At 40.6% G+C, this 27,342-nt stretch overlaps 1 protein-coding gene across 7 annotated transcripts in view; it reads left to right on the forward strand.

Annotated features, from left to right (window-relative positions):
* Positions 1–27,342, forward strand: part of Pcca (propionyl-Coenzyme A carboxylase, alpha polypeptide) — a 405,580-nt gene that overhangs the window by 220,998 nt on the left and 157,240 nt on the right. For 5 of the 7 annotated variants that reach the window (XR_383133.3, XM_006518432.3, XM_006518430.4 and 2 more), the window contains one exon: positions 8,661–8,763. Coding sequence is in view for 5 of the 7 variants with exons in the window: in XM_006518432.3 (XP_006518495.1) it covers positions 8,661–8,763 (103 nt within the window). In the remaining 2 variants the exon portion in view is untranslated. Of the gene's footprint in view, positions 1–8,660; positions 8,764–22,708; positions 22,724–27,342 lie in introns of all 7 variants that reach the window. The other 2 variants (NR_153443.1, XM_030247609.1) reach the window with 1 other exon arrangement.

The following is a 27,342-nucleotide window of genomic DNA, read 5'->3' on the forward strand; positions in this document are numbered from 1 at the left end:
AACAAGAAAATACAGGACACAATGAGAAGACCAAACCTACGGATAATAGGAGTAGATGAGAATGAAGATTTTCAACTTAAAGGGCCAGCAAATATCTTCAACAAAATAATAGAAGAAAACTTCCCAAACCTAAAGAAAGAGATGCCCATGAACATACAAGAAGCCTACAGAACTCCAAATAGACTGGACCAGAAAAGAAATTCCTCCCGACACATAATAATCAGAACAACAAATGCACTAAATAAAGACAGAATATTAAAAGCAGTAAGGAAAAAAGGTAAAGTAACATATAAGGCAAGGCTTATTAGAATTACTCCAGACTTCTCACCAGAGACTATGAAAGCCAGAAGATCCTGGACAGATGTTATACAGACACCAAGAGAATACAAATGCCAGCCCAGGCTACTATACCCAGCCAAACTCTCAATTACCATAGATAGAGAAACCAAGTATTCCATGACAAAACCAAATTCACACAATATCTTTCCACGAATCCAGCCCTTCAAAGGATAATAAGAAAAAAAAAAAAAAAAAAAAAAAAAAAAAAAAAAAAAAACAAATACAAGGACGGAAACCATGCCCTAGAAAAACCAAGAAAGTAATCCTTCAACAAACCAATACGAAGACGGCTACAAGAACAGAATGCCAACTCTAACAACAAAAATAATAGGAAGCAACAACTACTTTTTCTTAATATCTCTTAATATCGATGGATTCAATTCCCCAATAAAAAGACATAGACTAACAGACTGGCTACACAAACAGGACCCAACATTTTGCTGCTTACAAGAAACCCATCTCAGGGAAAAAGACAGACACAACCTCAGAATGAAAGGCTGGGAAACAATTTTCCAAGCAAATAATCTGAAGAAATAAGCTGGAGTAGCCATTCTAATATCGAATAAAATCGACTTCCAACCCAAAGGTATCAAAAAAGACAAGGAGGGACACTTCATACTCATCAAAGGTAAAATCCTCCAAGAGGGACTCTCAATTCTGGATATCTATGCTCTAAATGCAAGGGCAGCCACATTCATTAAAGAAACTTTAGTAAAGCTCAAAGCACACATTGCACCTCACACAATAATAGTGGGAGACTTCAACACACCACTTTCATCAATGGACAGATCGTGAAAAAAGAAACTAAACAGGGACACAGTGAAACTAACAGAAGTTATGAAACAAATGGACTTAACAGATATCTACAGAATATTTTATCCTAAAACAAAAGGATATACCTTCTTCTCAGCACCTCATGGTATCTTCTCCAAAATTGACCATATAATTTGTCACAAAACAGGCCTCAACAGATACCAAAATATTGAAATTGTCCCATGCATTCTATCAGATCACGATGGACTAAGGCTGATCTTCAATAACAACATAAATAATGGAAAGTCAACATTCACGTGGAAACTGAACAGCACTCTTCTCAATGATACCTTGGTCAAGGAAGGAATAAAAAAAAGAAAGACTTTTTAGAGTTTAATGAAAATGAAGCCACAACATACCCAAACTTATGGGACACAATGAAAACATTCCTAAGAGGGAAACTCATAGCTCTGAGTGCCTCCAAAAAGAAACTAGAGAGAGCACACATTAGCACTTGATAACACACCTAAAAGCTCTAGAAAAAAAGGAAGCAAATTCAACCAACAGGAGTAGATGGTAGGAAATAATCAAACTCAGGGGCGAAATCAACCAAGTGGAAACAAGAAGAACTATTCAAAGAATCAACCAAACGAGGAGCTGGTTCTTTGAGAAAATCAACAAGATAGATAAACCCTTAGCTAGACTCACTAGAGGGCACAGTGATAGCATCCTAATTAACAAAATCAGAAATGAAAAGGGAGACATAACAACAGATCCTGAAGAAATCCAAAACACCATCTGATCCTTCTATAAAAGGCTATACTCAACAAAACTGGAAAACCTGGATGAAATGGACAAATTTCTAGACAGATACCAGGTACCAAAGTTAAATCAGGATCAAGTTAACGATCTAAACAGTCCCATATCCCCTAAAGAAATAGAAGTAGTCATTAATAGTCTCCCAACCAAAAACCCAGGACAAGTGCAGAGTTCTATCAGACCTTCAAAGAAGATCTCATTCCAGTTCTGCACAAACTATTCCACAAAATAGAAGTAGAAGGTACTCTACCCAACTCATTCTATGAAGCCACAATTCCTCTGATACCTAAACCATAGAAAGATCCAACAAAGATAGAGAACTTCAGACCAATTTCCCTTATGAATATCGATGCAAAAATTCTCAATAAAATTCCCGCTAACCGAATCCAAGAACACATTAAAGCAATCATCCATCCTGACCAAGTAGGTTTTATTCCAGGGATGCAGGGATGGTTTAATATATGGAAATCCATCAATGTAATCCATTATATAAACAAACTGAAAGACAAAAACCACATGATCATCTCTTTAGATTCGGAGAAACCATTTGACAAAATCCAACACCCATTCATGATAAAAGTCTTGGAAAGAACAGGAATTTATGGCCCATACCTAAACATGATAAAAGCAATCTACAGCAAACCAGTAGCCAACATCTAAGTAAATGGTGAGAAGCTGGAAGTAATCCCACTAAAATCAGGGATTAGACAAGGCTGCCCACTTTTTCCCTACATATTCAACATTGTACTTCTAGTCCTAGCTAGAGCAATTCGACAACAAAAGGAGATCAAGGGGATACAAATTCGAAAGGAAGAAGTCAAAATATCACTTTTTGCAGACGATATGATAGTATATATAAGTGATCCTAAAAATTCCACCAGAGAACTCCTAAACCTGATAAACAGCTTCGGTGAAGTAGCTGGATATAAAATTAACTCAAACAAGTCAATGGCCTTTCTCTACATAAAGGATAAACAGGCTGAGAAAGAAATTAGGGAAACAACACCCTTCTCAATAGTCACAAATAACATAAAATACTTTGGCGTGACTCTAAGGAAGTGAAAGATCTGTACGTATGATAAGAACTTCAAGTCTCTGAAGAAAGAAATCAAAGATCTCAGAAGATGGAAAGATCTCCCATGCTCATAGATTGGCAGGATTAATATAGTAAAAATGGCTATGTTGCAGAAAGCAATCTACAGATTCAATGCAATCCCCATCAAAATTCCAACTCAATTCTTCAACGAATTAGAAAGGGCAATTTGAAAATTCATCTGGAATAACAAAAAACCTAGGATATCAAAAACTCTTCTCAATGACAAAGGAACCTCTGGTGGAATCACCATGCCTGACCTAAAGCTGTACTACAGAGCAATTGTGATAAAAACTGCATGGTACAGGTATAGCGATAGACACGTAGATTAATGGAATAGAATTGAAGACCCAGAAATGAACACACTCACCTATGGTCACTTGATCTTTGACAAGGGAGCTAAAACCATCTAGTGGAAAAAAGACAGCATTTTCAACAAATGGTGCTGGCACACCTGGTGGTTATCATGTAGAAGAATGCGAATTGATCCATTCCTATCTCCTTGTACTAAGGTCAAATCTAAGTGGATCAAGGAACTCCACATAAAACCAGAGACACTGCAACTTGTAGAGGAGAAAGTGGGGAAAAACTCGAAGATATGGGCACAGGGGAAAAATTCCTGAATAGAACAGCAATGGCGTGTGCTGTAAGATCGAGAATTGACAAATGGGATCTCATAAAACTGCAAAGCTTCTGTAAGGCAAAAGACACCTTCAATAAGACAAAAAGGCCACCAACAGATTGGGAAAGGATCTTTACCTATCCTAAGTCAGATAGGGGACTAATATCTAATATATATCTAAAGAAGTCAAGAAGGTGGACTCCAGTAAATCAAATAACCCCATTAAAAATGTGGCTCAGAGGTAAACAAAGTATTCTCACCTGAGGAATACCGAATGGCAAAGAAGCATCTGCAAAAATGTTCAACATCCTTAATCATCACGGAAATGCAAATCAAAACAACCCTGAGATTCCACTTGTCTCCAGTCAGAATGGCTAAGATCAAAAATTCAGGTGACAGCAGATGCTGGCAAGGATTTAGAGAAAGAGGAACACTCCTCCATTGTTGGTGGGATTGCAAGCTTGTCCAACCACTCTGGAAATTAATCTGGCAGATCCTTAGAAAATTGGACATAGTACTACCGGAGGATCCCACAATAGCTCTCCTGGGCATATATCCAGAAGATGTTCCAACTGGTAAGAAAGACACATGCTCCACTATGTTCATAGCAGCCTTGTTTATAATAGCCAGAAGCTGGAAAGAACCCAGATGCCCCTCAACAGAGGAATGGATAAAGAAAATGTGGTACATTTACACAATGGAGTACTACTCAGCTATTAAAAAGAATGAATTTATGGAATTCCTAGGCAAATGTTTGGACCTGGAGGGTATCATCCTGAGTGAGGTAACACAATCACAAAAGAACTCAAATGATATGTACTCACTGATAAGTGGATATTAGCCCAGAAACTTAGAATACCCAAGATATAAGATACAATTTGCGAAACACATGAAATTGAAGAAGAATGAAGACCAAAGTGTGGACACTGTGCCCCTTCTTAGAATTAGGAACAAAACACCCATGGAAGGAGTTACAGAGACAAAGTTTGGAGCTGAGACAAAAGGATGGACTATCTAGAGATTGTCATATCCAGGGATCCATCCCATAATTAGCCTCCTAAAGCTGACACCATTGCATACACCAGCAAGATTTTGCTGAATTGACCCTGATATAGTTGTCTCTTGTGAGACTATGCTGGGGCCTAGCAAACACAGAAGTAGATGCTCACAGTCAGCTATTGGATGGATCACAGGGCCTCCAGTGGAGGAGTTAGAGAAAGTACCCAAGGAGCTAAATGGATCTGCAACAGTATAGGTGGAACAACAATATGAACTAACTAGTACCCCAGGAGCTCGTGTCTCAGTCCAGGGGAACATCAGGGCCAAGTATTGGGAGTGGGTGGGTAGGGGAGTGGGGTGGAGGGTATAGGGGACTTTTGGGATAGCTTTGGAAATGTAGATGAGGAAAATACCTAATTAAAAATAATTAAAAAAAAAGAATTGGGTTGAACATAGGAAGTTTGTTTTGTGTCATCGTATTCTCTGCTCTGTGTGCTGCTGAGGATATACCCACTGTTACTGGGAGTCCCCATGAAATCTATTAATTCTCTTGTGTTCCAAAGAGCTTATGTATCTACTGGTCTTAGTATGTTACTGACAAATTGGAGCATACTTGCTGGTTCATTTGTAAGCAACTGTAATACGTCCATTAGATGTTGATATGGGAGCAATGATGTCATCACATAGTCTGCATGCTAGGGTCTGAAACCATAAGTAGACTCCAGGAAGGAATACAGAAATACTTCACCTTGAAAATAATGGTCAATAAAAAGCAGATAGAAAAATTGCTTTAGTTTTGCTGGCCTGTGCATGGCTTTTAGGGCTCCAAGTCATCCCTGAGACACGGTTGGAGAACTCTTCTTCTAGGTGTTTTGGGAAGTCAGTGTTCTATTTTTTGTGAGAATGCTTAGAAAAGATCATGAGGGACTTTCCATCTCTGTTCCAGTGTCAGAAGAAGGTCAGTGACATGCCATGGCCTACATGGCTGTGGTTTATGAAGTCAATGATGGTGTCTTTCCTAGAATCAGGCATGAGCCATTACACTTTGTGTAATGGTTCATTCAGTGTCTGGATTTGGCCCAACAGGAAAGGATGGATTGCTTGGGTTTTCCACACCCTTCCATTTCATGAATTACCTTTCTGTAGAGGAATGTGCTACAGATCTTGAAAAATAATTATATTTACATTCTGAATGTTTTTAGGTTATTTTTAAAAATGATATTCAAGTCACTTTATTTTTTTTAAATAAACTTGTATACCTACTGAATTCTTTAGCTCAGAACTCTAGTTGTACCTACTGTACCATGTGATTGCTGTCACATGACTAGTAGAGACAGTGTGGTTGCTTTAGTGCTCTCAAGGTGTGCTAACTACAGACTCTGCATTATCTGATCTGGTAGGACACCTATTGATTTTTATACAAGTCTGCCAGTGGAGTTAGTTACCTACTGCAAGGCAGTTGGGCATGTGAGGTTGTTCAGAAGCTAGGCCACTGCCCCTGGGACTAACAGAATTTTGGTATGGAGAGAAATTGTGGAAGAGAGAAATTTGTTAATTGAGCAATTGATTGATCTGCCTTCTGACTCATACATAGAGGCAGGAAAAGCTAGAAAAACATGGCCTTGCCCATGTTCTTGACCAGCATCAATCTGCTTCTGCAGAAGTTGGAACTTGTGGCCTTTTGTTCTCATTTTCCTTAGAAGTAAGCTTATGGATGAGAATGGTGACAGGAAACAGGTGTGAGAGGCTGGTGTGCTTCCTGAAGATCTTCGTCTGACTTTCCCATTTATGGCTGTTTTGTTTTCTTCACCTATTTAAATCTCTTTCCTGGGGTTGGAGAAATGGCTCAGCAGTTAAGAGAACTTGTTTTTTTTCCAGAGTACCCAAGTTCACTTCTTAAAACCAAAGTCTGTGGCTTATAACTTTCTATACCTCCAGCTTCAAAAGATTCAATACCTCTGGCTTCCATGGGCACCTGCATTCATGTGCACACACCCACATGCAGACACTCTTCTACACATAAATAAAATAAAAATAAGAGTTTTGAGCTGTTGAGCCTGGGTGCTAGAACCAGACTCTAAAGAGCCATGCATGCTCCTAACCACTAAGCCAGCTCAAAAGCTCTGTTTTTTTTTATTATTATTTTAATAGTTTATAAACTAAACAGTTGTTTTCTTTCTATAAAAAAATTCAATAAACATGAACACTTCGTTGTAATTCAGAGTTCAGATAGACAGGGCTGGTGGTAAGGTACAGAGGAGGGACCAACCACATATCAACCAGCCTTTCTGCCAGCTGCTCCAGAGGGATTTTGGCCACCTTCTATATGTGTGTCCTTAACACTCCATTGCTCACGTTGCAGAGTAGCCAAGCTGTGCATTTTGGAACTGGCTTTTCATAGCTTTTAGAATAAAAGGCACTAATACTCAGTCACAAGTTTAGGAAAGCTGGTAATTTCTTGTTCTTCAGTATACATGAGTAAGTGTGAAATAGGTGCTTAGATAAGAAGCCTCTACTGAAATTTAATTCATTTTTTTGTGTAAAAATATCAAGTGTTAAGTGCTAGTTAGAAATTTGCTTTTTTTTTTTTTTGATATGCTCTGACTAGCTCAATTGCTGGGAATTTGTTTTTTGTTTGTTTGTTTGTTTTGTTTTGTTTTGTTTTTTCTTTTCTTTTCTTTTTATTTATTTATTTTTTTAATTAGGTATTTTCTTCATTTAGATTTCCAATGCTATCCCAAAAGTCCCCCATACCCTCCCACCCCCACTTTTGGCCCTGGCATTCCCCTGTACTGGGGCATATAAAGTTTGCAAGTCCAATGGGCCTCTCTTTCCAGTGATGGCCGACTAGGCCATCTTTTGATACATATGCAGCTAGAGTCAAGAGCTCCAGGGTACTGGTTAGTTCATAGTGTTGTTCCACCTATAGGGTTGCAGTTCCCTTTAGCTCCTTGGGTACTTTCTCTAGCTCCTCCATTGGGGGCCCTGTGATCCATCCAATAGCTGACTGTGAGCATCCACTTCTGTGTTTGCTAGGCCCCGGCATAGTCTCACAAGAGACAGCTATATCTGGGACCTTTCAGCAAAATCTTGCTAGTGTATGCAATGGTGTCAGCGTTTGGAAGCTGATTATGGGGTGGATCCCTGGATATGGCAGTCTCTAGATGGTCCATCCTTTCATCACAGCTCCAAACTTTGTCTCTGTAACTCCTTCCATGGATGTTTTGTTCCTAATTCTAAGAAGGGGCACACTTTGGTCTTCATTCTTCTTGAGTTTCATGCGTTTAGCAAATTGTATCCTATGTCTTGGGTATCCTAAGTTTTTGGGCTAATATCCACTTATCAGTGAGTACATATTGTGTGAGTTCCTTTGTGATTGTGTTACCTCACTCAGGATGATGCCCTCCAGGTCCATCCATTTTGCTAGGAATTTCATAAATTCATTCTTTTTAATAGCTGAGTAGTACTCCATTGTGTAAATGTACCACATTTTCTGTATCCATTCCTCTGTTGAGGGGCATCTGGGTTCTTTCCAGCTTCTGGCTATTATAAATAATGCTGCTATGAACATAGTAGAGCATGTGTCCTTCTTACTGGTTGGGACATCTTCTGGATATATGCCCAGGAGAGGTATTGCTGGATCCTCTGGTAGTACTATGTCCAATTGGAAATTTGCTTTCAAGAATGTCAATATTCTGGTTTTCTGGCTGAAAAATGAATAAACTTAGAAAACAAAACAAAATAATTTTTTTCCTATGTTAGGCAATGAGCTTCCAGTGAGCACAGCTTGGGAGTTTCTTACTGAGCTTTCTTATACCCCGTCACCTGTTTCTTATACAATTCTGAATCTATTCTAGGTGCCCGGTAAAGTTCTTCTCTTATTGGCTGGAAACTGTAAGAGGGAGGTACAGATGTTGTCTGATTGGCTGATGACTCTAAGAGGGAGGTGCAGATGTTGTCTGATTGGCTGATGACTCTAAGAGGGAGGTGCAGATGTTGATGTCACAGATATGACTTATGATTCATTTCTTACAGGGCACACGTTAACACTGAGTGAGAGAAACCAGTTATTGGCCATTGCATCATCTGTATTTGTGGCATCCCAGCTACGAGCTCAGCGCTTCCAAGAACATTCAAGGTATGGAATGAAGGGGAAAGTACAGTAAGCTCACTGTTTAATATGGTGCTATGGGTACATTAGTCTAACTTTTTTTTTTTTGAAACTTGGAAAAGAGTATCTTAGCTGTCTAATTTAGACATCCATTCTGATATTTACTGGGAATTCTGTTCAGCTTAGCTTGCATTGGTTATTTTTGTTTTATTAACTTGCTAGTCTTGAAAAGTGTTCACTATACAGTATCAGGAACCCATCTGGATGATTAAAACACATATGTCAGAAATTGGAAGCTGCAGGATGGAATTAAGACCAGATTGAGACAGTTGTCTGTAAACCCAAGGAGAACTTTAACTCTCTGGTAACCCAGGTGAAAGGCAATGGGCAATGCTGTTTCTCAGCAGTCAGGTCATTGACTGTAAAGCTGTGCTTACTGAGTGACCCTTACAAGGGAAGCTACAGTGTCGATAAAACTCCATTACTTTAATTTCTCTTCTTTTTGGTTTTCCACAAAATGAATGAGAGAGTGGGGTGGTGGCCACCAGATAGCTCTGAGCAGCACAGATCGGAGTCCCGCTGCCTCTGAGGAAGTAAACAGATAATGAAGTTGTGTGTGGTTGCAGCTTAGTACTTACTATGATCCATTGATGGTGCTTCTTTGGAGGAAGTTTAGTGGATTGTCTTTTTAGGAATAATGATTCAATAGCTATCTGGAGAGAGGGGAGAGGTAATGGGTCAACAAATTACAGATGATTGGTGGGAGAGTGAGCGTGGTCAGCAGAGTTGCGAATCCGATGACTGTTGACTGCCTTGCAGTTCAGTATGGAAGCCTGGAGCCACATGTGCTCTTAAGATCAAACTTAAAACCCAGTTTCTCCATCACACTGGCCATATTTCAAGTGTTCAGTATCTGCATGTGGTATGTGCTTCGGGAACACAATGAGCCCTTTCATCATGACTGCCTTGCTCCACTGGCTTCTGTGGGACAGTGCTGGTGTAGCAGGGGGTGTGCACAGGAGACTCTTAACCTCATGAGGTTTGTGGTTTCTTTTCAGATGACATTGATATTTCTGCTCTCATTTTTTTTTTAACTATTTGGATTGTTATTACTTCAGAAACCCTAAGTGTAGTTGAAGAGGAAGTGATGTGACTTAGTATCTGTGTTGGCTTTTCTAAAAGAAATAAATATTCTCATTCATTCTGGGTAAGACTCAGAAGAGCAGTTAAAATACGAGACGTGAGAACCCGGTGTAATCCCACACATTATTAACCGCCACTTTAAACACTGTACTTTCGCTGTGACCAGATCATTCCTAGTAACACGTCTAACACGAAGCTTCTTGTACATTGTTGTCTTTCTATACGAGCTTCAAACGCAGACCACAGCTACATTTCTATCTTTTAATCTCATTTGATAAAAAGCCCACAGTAATATGTTACGACTATTTGCTAGCTATTCTTTGGAAACACTTATATTTTAGAGGTCTTTAAGCATCTGCAGTTTATAAGGAGCCTCAACTCATCATTCCTCAGCTTTCACAGCCATGAGAAAGACCCTCCCCTTGCTTCCTCCCTATCCATCTCTCAGCTGCCCCACTTGTTAATGTTATGTCTATGTTGCATTTCCACGTGCAAATAGACAAGTTTACTTGTGTACTTTGTTACTTAGACCCCTGCACACAAGGGTACCAAGTCTTTCTATCAGAAAGCTTTAGGTACTGCATTCAGTCTCTGTCTTCCTTTGTGTTTGACTTCTACAGAGTTTCTACCCTAAATTGTAAGTCTGAACATTGCTGCCTTTATAACTTTGCATGTCTTATTGTTGAACTCATTGTCTTTCTATAAGTAGGAAGAATTATATTAGTGAAAGACATAGGTCATAGTTCAGTTATGCAGATAATTGTGCATATGAATATTTCCCATGCAACAAGTAATTGCTCCTTTCTGGTGAGTTCATTTTCTGTGGAACTTGCCACTTATTCAGTAGCCAAAATGTTCTAAACTCAGCACCACTATTTACAGTACAAACTCTAGAGTCAGTCTCTATTGCATGCTTCCTGATGAGGGCCCTGCTGCCTGCCTCTCTCAAGCTGAGGTCATAGCCTGGCTTCTGAGGCTGTGTTTACAGTTGGATTGGGAATGGAGTAGCATGCCACCCTCCAGATGTGGCTCTACCATGCTGCCATGGGTGCATTCATGTAATGTTTTCACTTCCAAACCAGTAGCTCATAGCCCTTCCTCTGGCTTGCTTGTGTTGGCTGCTGAATGTATTTTCCCAATTTCTCTGTGGTTTTTACTCTTTCATCATTTATGACTTGGAAAAAGACATTAATATGTACCACAGTATTTAGATAGTAAAGTAATAGGGGACATTTCTGGGAAAAAAAAAAAGAAAAGTTAATGGCAGAAACAATAGTGTGCTTCTTGGGATACCTGTCAGTGTACAGAACACAATTCCTTACATGCATGTACACTTGTTTACGGTGCAGTCACTGATGTACTGTGTAGTCACGTACTTCCACCATTCTTAACACTCTAGGGCTTCTGCGTGCTACCCAGAGTTGAGGCCTTGGACTCTATCCCTAGCTCCAAAATAAAGCTAAAAATGAAAGCACTTTAATCTGTAGAAGTGTATATTAAACGCTCTATTAAAAGAACATATTCTCTTATGTGAATTGAAAATGATTTTACTAGCATTGTGCTTTGGTCCAATAGTTTGTTGTACTAATTGATAACTTTCTGGAAGGAGAAAATATTAATGATAATCCCTTAGTCCCTTTTGGTAATGTTTATATCTGCTTGAAATGCCTGCTGTCCTCAGCTGGAAATACTGCTTGTAGAGCAGTCAGGGGAGCTTCCCTTATCCTGGGCAGGCCCAGCTCTGCCCTTCAGGATTCTCAGGGGCTGGTGAGAAGGCCTGCCTGTCTCCACGGAACCACTCAACTCCCCTCTGCCTGCAACATTTCTCTGTAATTTGTCCTCTGCAAGGTTCTGTGGCTCTGAAGCTGTCATGTGTAATGTAAGCTTTCTGTAAGCCTTGAAACTTACCATAGAGGGATGGCCAGGCCGCTCAGTGGCCAACTCTCCCTTCCTGAGCAGAAGACCTGCTTGTTCTTTTTACAAGTGAGGAAGAGGCACGGTGCAGAGAAAGCCAGCCCTGGTCTCTTTTAGGGTTGGTCCTCAGGGCTGAGCTGAGCTAGAAGGAGCAAGCACAGTGCTGTCTGTCCTCACATTGCATTAATCTCAAGGTCTTGGAGAGTCAATGCTGCCTCTGGGCATAGGAAAGTGTTTTTATTGTAGATAGATAAGAATTTACTGGGTTTCACTGGCCTCACTCTGTTCATTTGCTTTTCTTCCCTTGCCCTTGGCTGGCTGGCATCTCATCAGTTTTACATAGTCAAGAATCACTGGAAAGAGAGGACCCAGACTGACGTGGTGGGCCCAGCCCCCAGCCCAGTGGACTTATGATACTAGGTGGCATAAGAAAATAGGCTCAGCAAGCCATAGGCAGCAAACCTGTAAGTGGTACTTTTCCATGTCCTCTGCTTCAATTCCTGCCTCGTGGTCCCTGCCTCAAGTTCCTGCCTTAGCTTCCTTGATGATAGACAGACTATAAGCTGGTTCTCAACCTTCCTCATGCTGCGACACTTTAATACAGCTCCTCACGTTGTGGTGATCCCCAACCCTAAAATTATTTTCATTTCTACTTACTTCATAACTGTAATTTTGCTACTGTTATGAATTGTAATGTAAATATCTTTTCTGATGGTCTTAGATAACCCCTGTGAAAAGGTCATTTGACCCCAAAGGGGTAGTGACCCACAGATTGAGGACCACTGGTAAAGGCAAAAGGTGAGATAAACCCTCTCCTCCCCAAGCTCCATTTAGTCATGGTGTTTCATCACAGCAATAGAAACCCTAAGACAACCCCTCTTAACAGCTCACCAGAAGAGACAATCACAATCTCTTATAAGGAGCAATTAGAAAAATTAGTAATGTTCAACTCTTTAACTCACTTGGGACCCATTTAATAATTGTTGTTGATAAAGAGAACTAGTGAGTTCAGGCATAGTAGCTTGCACTTTTAATCCCAACGCTTGGGAGGCTGGGGTAGAAGGATTGCTGAGTTTGAGCACACTGTAGACTAGATAGTGAGTAATGAGCTGGCTAGAACTACATAGTGAGACCCTCTTTGGGGTGGGAGGGTGAAGGAGAGAGGTGAGAAAGAGAGAAAGAATTAATGGCATTTATATTTTGTGTTAAACAAACAGTGGCATTTATCACTGTAGCCATTTCCAAGTGTTTAGGTTTGTAGTGTCAACTATAGCAACCATTTATGTAGTAGCCCTAGAGCTTCTTTGTCTTGCAGAACTGAAAGTCTGTAGGCCCAGAGCTGCCACTCTGCTCCTTGTTTTCACAAGTCTGACTGATTTATTACTACTTGCCTGCCTTCCTGTCTTCCCTCCCTCCCTCCCTCCCTCCCTCCCTCCCTCCCTCCCTTATTGTGCTGGATAATTTTATGTCAGGTTAACACAAAGTAGAGTTATCTGAAAGGAGGGAACCACGGTTGAGAAAATGCCTTTATAAGTTCCTGCAGTAGGGCAAATTTAATTAGTGATCGATGGGGAAGGGCTCGGGTCTTTGTGGGTGGTGCCATCCCTGGGCTGGTGGTCCTGGGTTTTATAAGGAAGTAGGCTGGGTAAGCCATGGGTACAAGCCAGTAAAGAACACTTTTCCATGGCCTCTGTATCAGCTCCTGCCTCTAGGTCCCTGCTCTGTTCTAGTTCTTGTCCCAGCTTTCTCCAGTGATGAGTTGTGATGTGGAGGTGTCTGCCAAATAAACTCTTCTCTTCCCAACTTGCTTTTTGGCCATGGTGTTTCATTGCAGCAATAGAAATTAAGACATGTGTTTTCTTCTTCCCCTTCCCATCCTTCCTCCCTCTGAGTGGGACAGGGAAGAGCCCTGATTCTTGAGTTAAGACTGAGGGTTGTACCCTGTGGGGAGTCTAGAGCCATTGTAAATTTTCAGCCAGGAGCTTGCTGCGGTGTAAGTACCAACAAGACTTTTTGACTTCAGGTTTAGAAACAGTTTGTAACCTGGTTAAAAATGGAAGCTGGGAGACCAGTAAAAGAGACAGTAGTAGCCAGGGTGTGGGCCTGGGAGCTCTCTAGCACCCACCTCTTTTAGATGGGGAGGATATGATAACAGACTTTGAGAGGAGCAGTAGAAGAGTGTAGAGAGCGAGGCATGGCTGAGCCCACATGCCAGGAGCAGACTTACAGTACGTTAGGAGGTGGAGGCAGAAGATTTAGATTGGCCTTCTACATAGATATATAAAGTCTTGTGCCTTACTTTGATTTTATGGAAAAGTGAGCATTCCACTTAAAAGGACAGCTTTAAAAATATACCATTATATTGTCAATGTTTTGGCATATTAATGTTCTTCAAAATTGTAGTTTTGAAAAACCGTGCATTAGCACTATAAAAATTAACATATGGTTGAAAATCTTGTTCTAATGGAAATAATAGAGAGGTAATTTGCATGAAGACGCCTTACAGAACGTGAGGGTACACCCCCACATCTCTTCGGCACGGAAAAGATGGCCTCTGACTTATGGCCTGTCCTACGTGAGATTTTTCAGGGTTGGAAATTGTGAGTTGCTTTGGTTGTTTTGGCCCCTTCACCCAGTGCTGAACTGTGAACGGTTGGCATGGTGCAGCAGGTGGGACCAGGGCCTAGTGAGGTGCCAGGAGTTTGGCTCCAGCTTCATGGTAAGGTACAAACAAGTGATACAAACTGCTTTGCCAAACTGCTTCAACCTTTGCCTTCATTTTACTGTCTGAGTAACAGCAGAATTGGCTTCTTTCAGGTTCTCCAGCTTCTTCTGCAATGAGCTTGTTTGAATTGAACAAGGTCACAGAGTTTACTTCATTCCCATAACTACGAGTTCAGTTGTTAAAGTCTCAGAGCCAGAATGTTCTCATGAGCTGTAGTAATATTGATGAAAACAGCTCAGCCTACAATGTGGCTCAGTGTGTGACCTTACCCTGTGCTCTGGCTTAGAGGGACATCTCAGGCATCTGACTAGCCACACAGCCTGCCCCAACCAGTTTAACCTTTGCAAGCACAGTCCTCTAAGGGGAAATTACATTCTCTTGAATTACCTCTGTGTGTTGTGTTGACATCTGTGTTGTACATTCTTTTCTCATCTGGCTTCCTGATAAAATGGAGAATCAATGTCCTAATGATTTCTACCTGACAGATGCAATTATCTGAGGTTTTTCCTGCTATTGAAAGGCAGTGGCCTTTCCCGGTCTCGGATGTGATTTGTAGTTGTTCTTAAGTTTCCATCTGGAGGGTGAGTTTCATGTTTCAAATAGGATTTTAACCATTGAATGCTAATTGGGGAAAGGAACACAGGAAAAACTAGCCTTGCGAAAATCATTTCTGAGAAATAGCCAATATTATCATGTAGTTTGCATTAGAGGAGGGTTAGTTTCCTGGATTTAAAAAGATATGTCACACTTACACCACCTATGAAATAAAACAACTTTTATATCATACTTGATTCATTTACATTCTCAATTAGGTCATGTTTTTACAATAATGAAGTGATGTGTTGATGGCTGACTGCATACTTTGCATATTTGCGAACACTCGTGGCCATGCAACATCTTTGGAAATACACACTTCCATTTGAGCAACCAACGCACTGAAAGCATCAAGAGGAGACGAGGAGAGAAAAACATGAATTCAGCCACACTCCTTTTGGCTTTTTACTATTACTGTTGCTGTTTTCAGTTATTTACTATGACCCTGTCTTGTCCGAGTTAGAATCACAGAGATCCCAAGAATGAAATCATAAATGTGTAAGGTGACACATCTGTAATATTTGCTGAATATAACATTTTAAAATATTTTTTCTTCAGTTTGGTTGTTCTGCAAGGGCTAGATGTCAGAACAGCCTGCTATTGTGGGAGGACCTCTGTCTCCCCTGCCCTGATGGCAGACGCTCACGCACATTGCATCAGTATTATTGTAATTCTGTGGCTGCAGGATACTTGGCAGCTGGTGCACCCCACTGGCAAATCCTATTCATTCTCCTCTCCCATTCACCATTGCCATTGGAGAATTGATTTCTCTCTTCTCTACTCTAACCTTTCCCAATTCATTTCGGATTGTTCAATGTGAAACATTTTAATTTCATATCATACAGCTATTCATCTCACAATCCCTTTTTTAACCTGTCACCAGGGTAACAGCATAGCATGCTTTCTTTAGGCAATCAAGTTTTTATTTCACATGCTTAATGTTGCATTAAATGTTTGCATTTTGTTTAACCCCCATTAAATACTTTGAACTCTGGATATGTTTTATAGGGTAATGAAATCCCTGATTTTTGAATTGAAACTAAATCAACACCATCAGTGCATGTATAAGAAAATGTCAAAAGATTAATTTGCATAATACAAAGATGATTGTTAAAAATCCAAGTTAGCCGATCTGTGCAAAGTCATTTTCAGTAGGAAAAGGAGCAGTATTTGTATATTTATGTTTGGCCTTGTTCCAACAAGGAATTTAAAATTGGTTTAGAGAGATTTGCCAAGGAGAGAAATGCAGTATTGAAAAGAGGATGGAATTAGTACAAATGGGAAATAGGGTTTCTGAAGATATTGCTTAATTTTTCTGCTTGCTTCTTCCTGTATTTATGCATAAAAGAACATAATGATTTAGGTGTTTAATGACAGGTGGAGCAATGAGTTGTACCAGAGTGAGATGAAAGCTTGCTCCAGGAGCTCGATTTGGGGGTTGTGTTCGTTATTATCTGCTTGTCAGCTCACTTCCTTATTGCCTCTCCCTGAGGTGCCACGGAATATGCAGACGGAACAGTGTGTGCCCAAGTCTGACCTTTTGAAGCAACTTGGCTAGGTTGATGTTTCTTTTACCTTTTTCATCTTCACCCCAAGCAAGGATTTCAGTGTAATCTGTCCTAGAAATAAATTCTGTAAAATTTAGAAAATACAAGAACTATAAATAAAACTCTAGGGACAATAATGAGAGACTAATGAGTCATGTTGTTTGAGACTCTGGTTGTTTTAAATGATACTGATGTAGTAGTTGTTCATGTTTATACTTAGATCCTATTTTATAGTTGTTAATATTTTCTTGGTAATAGGACAAAGTGAATTAAGCTTTTTGTGTTATTGTTTTTTAAAAGAACTCTGAAGTGTATATATATCTTAGAGGTATATTTTAATGTTTATTTTTTGCCTTCAATTGCTTCTCTATACAAATTCTGCTTTGCTTTCTTGTTCTGTGGGTCTAGAAAACACTGGCCCGAGTGACCAGTGCTATGACCACCACTTCACAGAGCTCTACTCCTTTATGTACATTCTTCTTTTCATGCTGATAGCCTTTTGTCTTCAGAAGTAGTTACTAAGTCATTCTAAAAGTCACAGATAGTGCCCATATGATAAGATGCAAGAATTTATGACAAGAACAGAGTCATCCCTTCTTTTAGTAACACTAATGTCAAATATGATAGATGGTTATCCAAATGTCAAAGTAGAAGAGAGATGTCTAGATTGTTTTCTAGAGAGAAGGAGTCTAAATAATCTAAATTTCTTTCTTTTTACTTTTTTAAAATTTAATTAATTTTTAAACTTATTCACTTTACATCCTACTCACTGCCATCCTTCCAGTCATCCCTCTCACAATCCTTTCTCCATCCAACATTCCCCTTCTCCTCTGAGTGGGTGCCTCCCCACGCCCCGGTATTCACTCACCCTGGTACTTTAAGTCTCTGCAGTGCTGAGCACTTCCTCTCCTGTTGAAGCCAGACAAGGCAGCCCAGCTAGAAGAATATATCACACAGACAAGCAGCAGTTTTGAGGATAGTCTCCCCTCACCCTGTTCCAGTTATTTAGGACCAACAGGAAGACTAAGCTGCACATCTGCTACATATTTGCAGGGAGGCCTAGGTTCAGCCCTTGTATGTTCTGAGAGCATCAAGGGTCCAGGTTAGTTGACTCTGTTGGCATTCCTGTGGAATTCTTATCCTCGAGCCCACGACCCTTCTTCCTATTTTTCCATAAGAGTCCCCAAGTTCCATCCACTGTTTGACTGTGTCTGTATCTGTCTAAGTCAGCTGCTGTGTGGAGCCTCTTAAAGGACAACTTGCTCCTGTCTGCACGCATAACAGAGTATCATTAATAGTGTCAGGAATTGGTGCTTGCCCATAGGATGGGTCTCAAGTTGGGCCTGTAATTGAATGGTCATTCCCTCTGTCTCTGCTCCATCCCCCATGCCTCCATTTCTTGTAGTCAGGATAAATTTTGGGTTGAAATTTTGTGGGAGGGTTGGTGTCTCTATTGCTCCACTGGGGTTCCTGCCTGGCTACAAGAGGTGTAGCCAGGTTCCATATCACCAATGTAGTGAGTTAGAGCTAAGGTCACCCCCATTGATTCTTGAATGCCTCTCTTATCCTAGGTTTCTGTCTCATCCTGGAAATGCCTCCCACCTTCTCACCCCTGTCAGTTGCAGATTTCCATTAATTTTCATTGACAAAATCTAGTCATCTTTCCTGTCCTTCCCCCGTCCTGATCCTGGACCCCCATCCCTTCCCCCACCCTTCCAGTTCCCTCCGTTCATCCGCCTCTTATGACTATTTTATTTCCTCTTCTGAGTGAGATTCAAGCATCCTCACTTGGGCCTCCCTTCTTGTTTAGCTTCTTTGGATCTGAGGAATGTCACATGGTACCTGTATTTTATGGCTAATAAGCACTTATAATTGAGTACATACCATGCATGTCCTTTTGGGTCTGGGCTACCTCACTCAGGATGATATTCTCAAGTTCAATCCATTTGCCTGCCAAATTCATAATGTCATTGTTTTTAATTTCTTAATAGTACTCCACTGTGTAGATGTACCGTGTTTTCTTTATCCACTCTTCTGTTGAGGGACTTTAGGTTGTTTGCAGTTTTTGGTTATTACTAATAAACCTGCTATGAACATAGTTGAGCAAGTGTCTTTGTGGGATGTTGGAATATCTTTTTGGTATATTCCCAGGAGTGATATAGCTGGGTCTTGAGGTAGAACTATTTGCAGTTTTCTGAGAAACTGCCAAATTGATTTCCAAAGAGGTTGTACAAGTTTGCACCCCCACCAGCAATGTAGGAGTGCTCCCCTTGCTCCAGATACTTATCAGCATGTGCCATCTATTGAGTTTTTAATCTTAGCCATTCTTTTGGGTATAAGATAGAACCTCAGAGATTTTTTTGATTTGTATTTCTCTGATGACTAAGGAATTTGAGTATTTCTTTAAGTGCTTCTTGGGCTATTTGAGATTCTTCTGTTGAGAATTCTCTGTTTAGTTCTGTACCCCACTTTTTAATTAGGTCATTTGGGTCTAACTTCTTGAGTTCTTTGTAAAATTTGGATATTAGCCCTTTGGCAAATGTAGGGTTGTTAAAGATCTTTTCCCAATCCATAGGCTATTTGTTCTATTGACATGTTTTTTGCCTTACAGAAGTTTTGCAGTTTCATGAGGTCCTGTTTATCAATTGCTGGTCTTCGAGCATGAACCATTGATGATCTGTTTAGGAAATTGTCTCCTGTACCAAAACGTTCAAGGGTATTTCCCGCTTTCTCTTCCATGAAATTTAGTGTATCCAGTTTTATGTTGAGGTCCTTGATCCACTTGGACTTGAGTTTCATGCAGAGTGATTAAGTATAGCTCTATTTTCATTCTTTTATATGTAGACATCCAGTTAGTCCAGCACCATTTGTTGAAGATGCTTTCACTTTTCCATTTTATCATTTTGGCTTTCAGTAAGAGAATAATGATTTGTCACATAAATTATATCAGTAATCAGAAGAGTTCATTCTTTGGTAGATACCAAAATGGATGGGGAGAAGGATAGGAGTCAGGGGCATACAGTGGAATTAAGGGAAGAACTACTTATCTACCATGTAACAGGTCATGTATTTGATCTGCAGCACAGATATATACATATGTATAGATGTATATATACCTGACTGTAAGCTTCCTAAAAGAGATACATTTCCAAATCAGTTCCTTCATAGTTCCTACAAGGCAGGTCTGTCAGAAACTACAGTGTGTGAAGTACACATCTGGATTTTTCCCCCATTGTGTAGTCACTGTCAAAGGCATCAGAGAATGACTAGAAATTAAGTAAGTAGCCAGTATTTTATACCTCAGAGAAGATCTTTAGGATTGTCAGAACTTTTTTTTTTAAGATTTATTTATTTTATTACACAGTCGTTGTCTTTAGACACACCAGAAGAGGGCATCAGATCTCATTATAGATGGTTGTGAGCCACCATGTGGTTACTGGGATTTGAACTCAGGACCTCTGGAAGAGCAGCCAGTGCTTTTAACCTTTGAGCCATCTCTCCAGCCCCCAGAACTTCTTGACATTGAACAAGATATCATGGCAAAATGGCAACACATAGGAGAGTTCCATATTGGAAATTCATTTCTCTGAAGTTAACCACTGCCTCTTGAAATATGTGTGCATAAAGACTCCAGGGAACCCAGCATTGAGAGCTTGCTGGAATGATGAGTGAAGAGAACTTGAATTTGAGTTGCATAGTAAGAGATATGCTGATGATGCTTGCAGTTTTGAATCTTACCAGTTGGAAGGTCTTGTAAATACTTCAAACTTTCCATTAAAATCCTGGATGGGCTATCCCTTGGGAGAAAAGACTGTTTCTTGAATCAGCAGTTTGGGATGTTTGATTTATTAAGAACAAAAGCAAATAGACACATCCTTCTATGACAAGCAAGTAAGCCTTCAACTTCAATTATTAATCAGTAACTTCAGTGCCTGCTGTCATAGAGACCACTCAGGAAGATCACATAGCATGTGAAGCCCCTTCCGTATCTCTCCTACCCTGGAGGTTGATTTGTCATGTAGGTTAAGAATAAAGATGACTCATAGTTCAGAGAAAAAGCAGTCAGAAGAAACCAGTGAGGAGAATGTGAAGCTGTTACAATCATGGGTAAGAACTTTAAAGCAGGACTTAATTGTTTCAGGTTTTAAAGAACAAATGAGAGAATTGAAATGCAGTTTAGCATGGGAATGGAAGTGATAAGAATGCAGGAAGTGAAATTCCAGTTGTACAATGTATCTGCCATGGCCAATTTTCTGGGGACACTGGAAAGCAGGCTGGCCGTGACAGAAGAAAGGATGGGTAGTTCAGAAGGTAGGTGAATGGTAGTCTATCCAGTCTGAAGAAAGAGAAAATGGAATTCCAGACACTGAAGCACATAAGGGTGTCACATAACTTATGTACCTTAAATATAGGAGCATTTTCTTCTCATGTGTGTATATGTGTGTTTGCATGTGTCTGGGCATACATAAGTGGATGTCATTGTGGAGACCTGAAGCACACGTCTTCATGGTTCCTTCACCTTCTTTTCTGAGGCAGGGCCTCTCAGTCAAACCCAGATTTCTCTGATATAGCTAGTCTTCCTAGCCAGGTTGCTATGGAGATCCTTTCTATTCCTGAGCCCTGGGATCACAGGTGGGCCTGCCTCTATGCCCACTTGGCTAGTGTTAATTCTGGAGCTCCAAGCTTCAATCCTTTTGCTCACACAGCAGGCACTTTGACCACTGAGCTGTCCAGGCCCAGGATTTTGGGTTTTGTTATGTTTTGTTTTGTTTTGTTTTAAATGTAGATTTTATTTCAGCAAATATGTTTTAAAAAGTTGAAGACAGTTTAGTGTTATAAAGAAAGGTAACACACACGTGTTAGGTGTCTCAAAAGGAAAGGGGTGAAGAAGGCAAGAAATGTTAGAGAAATACTTTGGGCATTGTCTTCATAAGACTGAAATTAAGTGGCTGGAGAGGTGGCTCAGCAGTTAAGAGCACTTGATGGTCTTCTTGAGGACCTAAGTTTCATTCTCAGCACCACATCTGGCAGCCTGGAGCTCCTTGGCATTTATAGTAATGACGGGAACCTCACATCCACCCTAAATCTAAAACGGAGACAACTCAATGCCTATCAGCAGGAGGAGCTAATTTTAGCATGTGTACAAGAGAACATGCTATGTAGAAGAAAGCATCCAATAAGCAAGAGAGGAATTCAGAAGTACATTGAACAAAAGCTCATACCATAGTACACATGTTCAGTATGCACTGAAGTGAGGCTTTGGAACAGACAAGTATAACCCATAATTAACTGTGGGAGGGCTGGAAGGCAGGTGGTGGAACTGAAGACTGCTGAATTTCACTATGTAAATTGCATATTATTTTGTTTTCTTTTATCTGTAAGTGCTGTGTGATAATGTGATACATATATGTCACATAAAATGGTCTTAGAAGGATAGTTAGCATTGACATCTTATATTTTTGGTTGTGAGCCCAGCCTTTAATGCCTGAGTCATCTCTCTAGCCCAGCATTGACATCTTAAATATCTTTGTTTCCAGTTGGGTGTTGTTGTTGTATGCCTTTAGTCCCAGCACTTGGAGGCAGAGGCAGGAGGATCTCTATAAGCTCAAGGCCAGTCTGGTTTACAGATTGAGTTCTAGGACAGCCAGGGCTACACAGAGAGAAACCCTATCTGGAAAAAAAAAAAAAAAAAGCCCTCTGTTTCCCTGTGCTGGGATCCTTCCAGTGGTTGTCTTCCAGGCATCCCTCCATGGTATAAAATGCACAAGTACTCCTCCTCTGTAACTGTATTTGGTACCTGCTACCCAGCCCTCTGGTGACTCTTCCTGTATAACTGTTTGGTACCTGTTACCCAGCCCTCTGGTGACTCTTCCTGTATAACTGTTTGGCACCTTGTCATTCAATCCCCCTTTCCACCTAACTTTCTGGCTTTCAGTATTCATTCATGAAGCCTAGCTGTTTGCCTCTGATGTGGGAGCTCGTTTGGTATCTGTCTTTTGGTAACTGTTTGTTTCAGCTAGTGTTCTCTGTTCTATCCCCATTGCTGCAGATGACAGAATATCATGTATGTATCACATTTTTTTTTCTTATATCAGTGGCCACTGTATTCTTAGTTATTGCTGCAACAGAATAACTGACCAAAGTTACTTGAAGAAAGAGGGAGCTATTTTGACTTACACTTTGAGAGGAGAGTCTGGCACGATTGGCAAGATATGGTGGCAGGAGTGTGAGGTTGCAGTCCACTCTCAGTCGGGCAGCAGAAAGCTGAATTGTCTTGATTGGCTTGCTTTCCTCTCAGACCTTGGGGCCACCTATATTCAGGATAGGTCTTTCCTCCTCAGTCACAGTTCTCTGAAGTATCCTCATAGACTCATTCAGAGATATGCTACCTTGGGGATTTTGAATCCCATCAAGAAGAGAACGTTAATAATGACTGACACCTTGCAGGATCCATATTATGGCTGTTATAACAGGGCAGCCAGGTGTCCTTTACATATCTATCTATCGATCCTTTCAAAAAGATGTGCAGTATTGCTGAGACAATGGAGCGTTTTCGGATTCTGTAGCAGACCCTGATGGATGCTTGTGGACACTGGACCCTTACTGCACAGTAACACCCCAAGTGCTTCACATCTTATCTCCTCTCATCCACATACAAATTAGACATTCTTACAGATAAGAAAACAAGGCCCAGTGAGTTTCCATCATATGGAGGCCACAGACTGTTCACAGGCTTACACCTGGTCAACGGGTGAGGCTTGCAGTGGTGCCAACTAGTCTGGGTTGCTTTCCTGACTCACGTGCTCCACGTCTAGGAGAAGCACACACACTTTGCAGTGGAGGAAGAAAGTAGGATTTGTATCTATGAATAATTGTAGGATTGTAGTGATACATTCAGTACTAGACTATCTGTCACTTGTCTGATTATCTGTGTTGCTAACACTAAACTCGATGATGTCTCAGGACAGTTTTGTGACAGGCTTTGGTATTGTGTCATGTGTTGGATGCACACATTTTAAAATCACATGTAGGTGGATCTTGATCCTCACGTATGCCTGTTTCTGGCTTTGAAGGGTTCTCTGAAAGCTACTTTTATCTGTCTTCGCAGTGATGAACTTTAATGTTACCCTGTTGTAAGTTCTCACATAATAAGGCATAGATTTTTGTTTGGCTTGGCAGTAGATCTCTGTTTAAAATTCTTTTAATGTGTTTGTTTCATGCTTTTTTCTATTCATTTTGATAGCTGATGATTCTGTGAAAAATTTTTATATGAATTTATTGTACTACGAAAACTCATGCTTTTGACCCTTTTTCTGTCTGAACTTGCTGAACATGGGGTTTTCAGCACATGGCTGAGTTTCTGTCTTCCTTGGAGTTGTTTTCTTTTCCTCTTCAGTTGAGGAAAATAAGAAAAAATTCATGTGATAGATCTAAAGTTTCATTAAAATTGCTTTTGCCCTATCTCAGGCATTTCAAGTGGGCCATCTGTCTAAACATCTTTCTGTCTCTCCCCCCACTTTTTTCCTGATCATTTCCTCGACTTATTCATGAGCCATGGGAGGGCTCCTTTGTAGTCTGCCTGTATCTATGTCTGTCTACCCCCGCTGAATGCATCTCTGTGCTTGCATGGCATAGCTTTGTGCCACACTGGAACTTTTCTGAACTGGGTTCAGATGAATGGCCCACTTTCTGAGGGCCCTTTTCTTCCTACAAGATTTGCATGCAGAAACTGACCTCAGTGGTTTTGGAATTCAGAAGATTATTCTGCATCAGTTTACAGTCCACCTGCTGGGGAAGTTATGGCGAGGCAGTTCTTCATGGTTCTTCCACTATTCTCCCTGTTCTAATGGGTAGTGCCAGTCATTACTGTCTGACAGAATGCTTTGGGATGGCCACTGCCTGAGCCTGAAGTCTGTGAAATGTTGGAAGTTTCCGTTAGTAGCTGTGCACATTTATCATTTGTGTGTGTGTGTTTGCTAAGTTATGTATATTGTAATGTCTATTGAAATTACTAAAAATCAGTTGCCAGGTTTTCTCTGTAAGATATGGAAAAGGTGGGTTTTCCTAACCAGTTTGACTCTTGCTGTCAGGCTGGTAATGGAAATGGACAGACTTGGGTACAGCTGTGATTTGGTTTTGAGCTGCTGGTATGTGATCCCTCATTACTGGGTTTGGTTATTTGCCATCTGAAGTCAGGGTTTCAGATTTGAATGTGCAGCTTAAGTTGTACAAGGTGAACCCTTGATCTGACGGCGGCCACCCCACGGAGTGTGCTTCACTAGGGAGACTGAAGCATCTCCCCACCTTTCAGGATGGCCTGTAATTATTTTCCCTTGGCTTTTTCTCTCTCCTTGATGGCTGACATCCAGAGCCTGGTATCTACTATGCAAGTGATCTACCCTGATCTTTATAACCCATTTTGAACCATTTTGAGTTGTATCAACAGATATAATTTTTTTATTTGAAATACAACTTTAGGTAGTAGTTATTTCTATCATGTTCATGCTTTTTGAATTGAAATTACTGTTTCACAGTAATTATTAAATTACTGTTCTCTTAGCAATTATGTAGAATCAGATTTTAGTGCAGTATTGCATGGCTGAATAACTAGCATAAATGCCCAAACTATCTAGTCTATTCACCAAACAAAATCAAGCCACCTTTAAACCCACGTAAAGCCAGACAAGACCCTAGTGCTAACCGTGCCCAGGGACCTTGGTTTTTGTTCTTTTTGGCCCCTGGAGTCTTGCTTCTTAGTGGAACTGCTTTCTTCTCTTCTCTTAACAAAGTGCCTTAAATCTTGTTAGGAGAGTGCTACTCCAGGACTTCAGGGTCAGAGGAAGCTGGGCTTCCTTTTACCCCCTTGTCTCTGTGGGAACCCCTCTTACAGGTTCAGGGATGTGGGTTCTCAAGTGCATTGCTGAGGAGAGAAGAAGCTGAGACATGAACCTCTGGACTTTCTCTCAGAAGCCTGTGTTCTTCCATAAGGTCCCTCCTGGGACAAGCTACAATGTATATGAAACAGATGTGGATCAAAATAAAGCACTGGAAAAATAAATAGTGGCTGGGTCCTGAGGAGAGCCGGCTATGTCTCGCCACCATCTGCAGGATCGTTTTCTGTGGGAAAAAGTTCTGGGCTAGCACAGGACATTAAGATCAGTGACATCCACTGCCTCTACAGGCAAAAGACAGCTGCTTCATTGGAAAGGACCTTTGCTCTCAAGGATTGTTGTCACTCAATTTTAGAAAATTCCATAGCATGTAGTTCCGACTAAGTGGAAGGAAGACAGAAAAATTACATCACCATTGAGACAGTTTAAGAGGGTGGGAATCCCCTCCTTGGAAACTGTGAGGCTGAGAAGAGGGAGTCCAAAGCTTTGTGATGGAAGGATTTCAGTCTCCAAAACCAGAGAGAGACCAGGAGGTGGGAGTGGTCATCTTGTTACCTTTGCCTGCCTCCATCCAGTCCTCTGACAAGTGTGTCTGACAATGCTGATTCCATTGTTATTTTAATGTTTTATGAAAGGAAATACATTCTGTCTATGTGTTCAAGGTCAGAAGTGTAGGAAGAGCTCATACTGTGGGACAGCAGAGCCTGGTTCTTAATCAGTTTGCTTGGTCCTCTGCCTCCTGTTTGTTTGGCTTAATTAAAAGGATCTGGTCCAATCAGACACAAGCCAGAGTAATCAGGAAAAGAATAAGGTACAAAGAATGGGACTTTCCCTTTAAGGGCTTGAATGGTAAGTAGTTCAATTAAGAATTAGCTTGGTGTGAAGTCGAATACCATGGAATTGTCATGAGCAGCAAGTGTGTAGTTTTAGAATCAAAGAAAACAAACATGTAGGAAAGCCAAGTTACATGGTGGTCCTGGGAGAATGGACATCTTACCACTTGGGGTTTGGGCAAGGAATGTATCCTATGGAGGAGACACATCCAGGGCGATCTTGGAACTCTGTCATTTCTGTGGCTCCCTAGCCCTTCCTGATGAATGCACGGGGCTGTAGCTCAGTGGTTAGGGTTCTTGCCTAGCAGACTTGGAGCCTTGGGTTTCATCACAGCACCAGAAAAAACTAAGTCAACAAATAAGAATATGCTCTTATGAATATCGATGCAAAAATCCTCAATAAAATTCTCGCTAACCGAATCCAAGAACACATTAAAGCAATCATCCATCCTGACCAAGTAGGTTTTATTCCAGGGATGCAGGGATGGTTTAATATACGAAAATCCATCAATGTAATCCATTATATAAACAAACTCAAAGACAAAAACCACATGATCATCTCGTTAGATGCAGAAAAAGCATTTGACAAGATCCAACACCCATTCATGATAAAAGTTTTGGAAAGATCAGGAATTCAAGGCCCATACCTAAACATGATAAAAGCAATCTACAGCAAACCAGTAGCCAACATCAAAGTAAATGGAGAGAAGCTGGAAGCAATCCCACTAAAATCAGGGACTAGACAAGGCTGCCCACTTTCTCCCTACCTTTTCAACATAGTACTTGAAGTATTAGCCAGAGCAATTCGACAACAAAAGGAGATCAAGGGGATACAAATTGGAAAAGAGGAAGTCAAAATATCACTTTTTGCAGATGATATGATAGTATATATAAGTGACCCTAAAAATTCTACCAGAGAACTCCTAAACCTGATAAACAGCTTCGGTGAAGTAGCTGGA

Source organism: Mus musculus, chromosome 14 (assembly GCF_000001635.26).
Source record: "Mus musculus strain C57BL/6J chromosome 14, GRCm38.p6 C57BL/6J".
NCBI classification, from domain to species: Eukaryota; Metazoa; Chordata; class Mammalia; order Rodentia; family Muridae; genus Mus; species Mus musculus.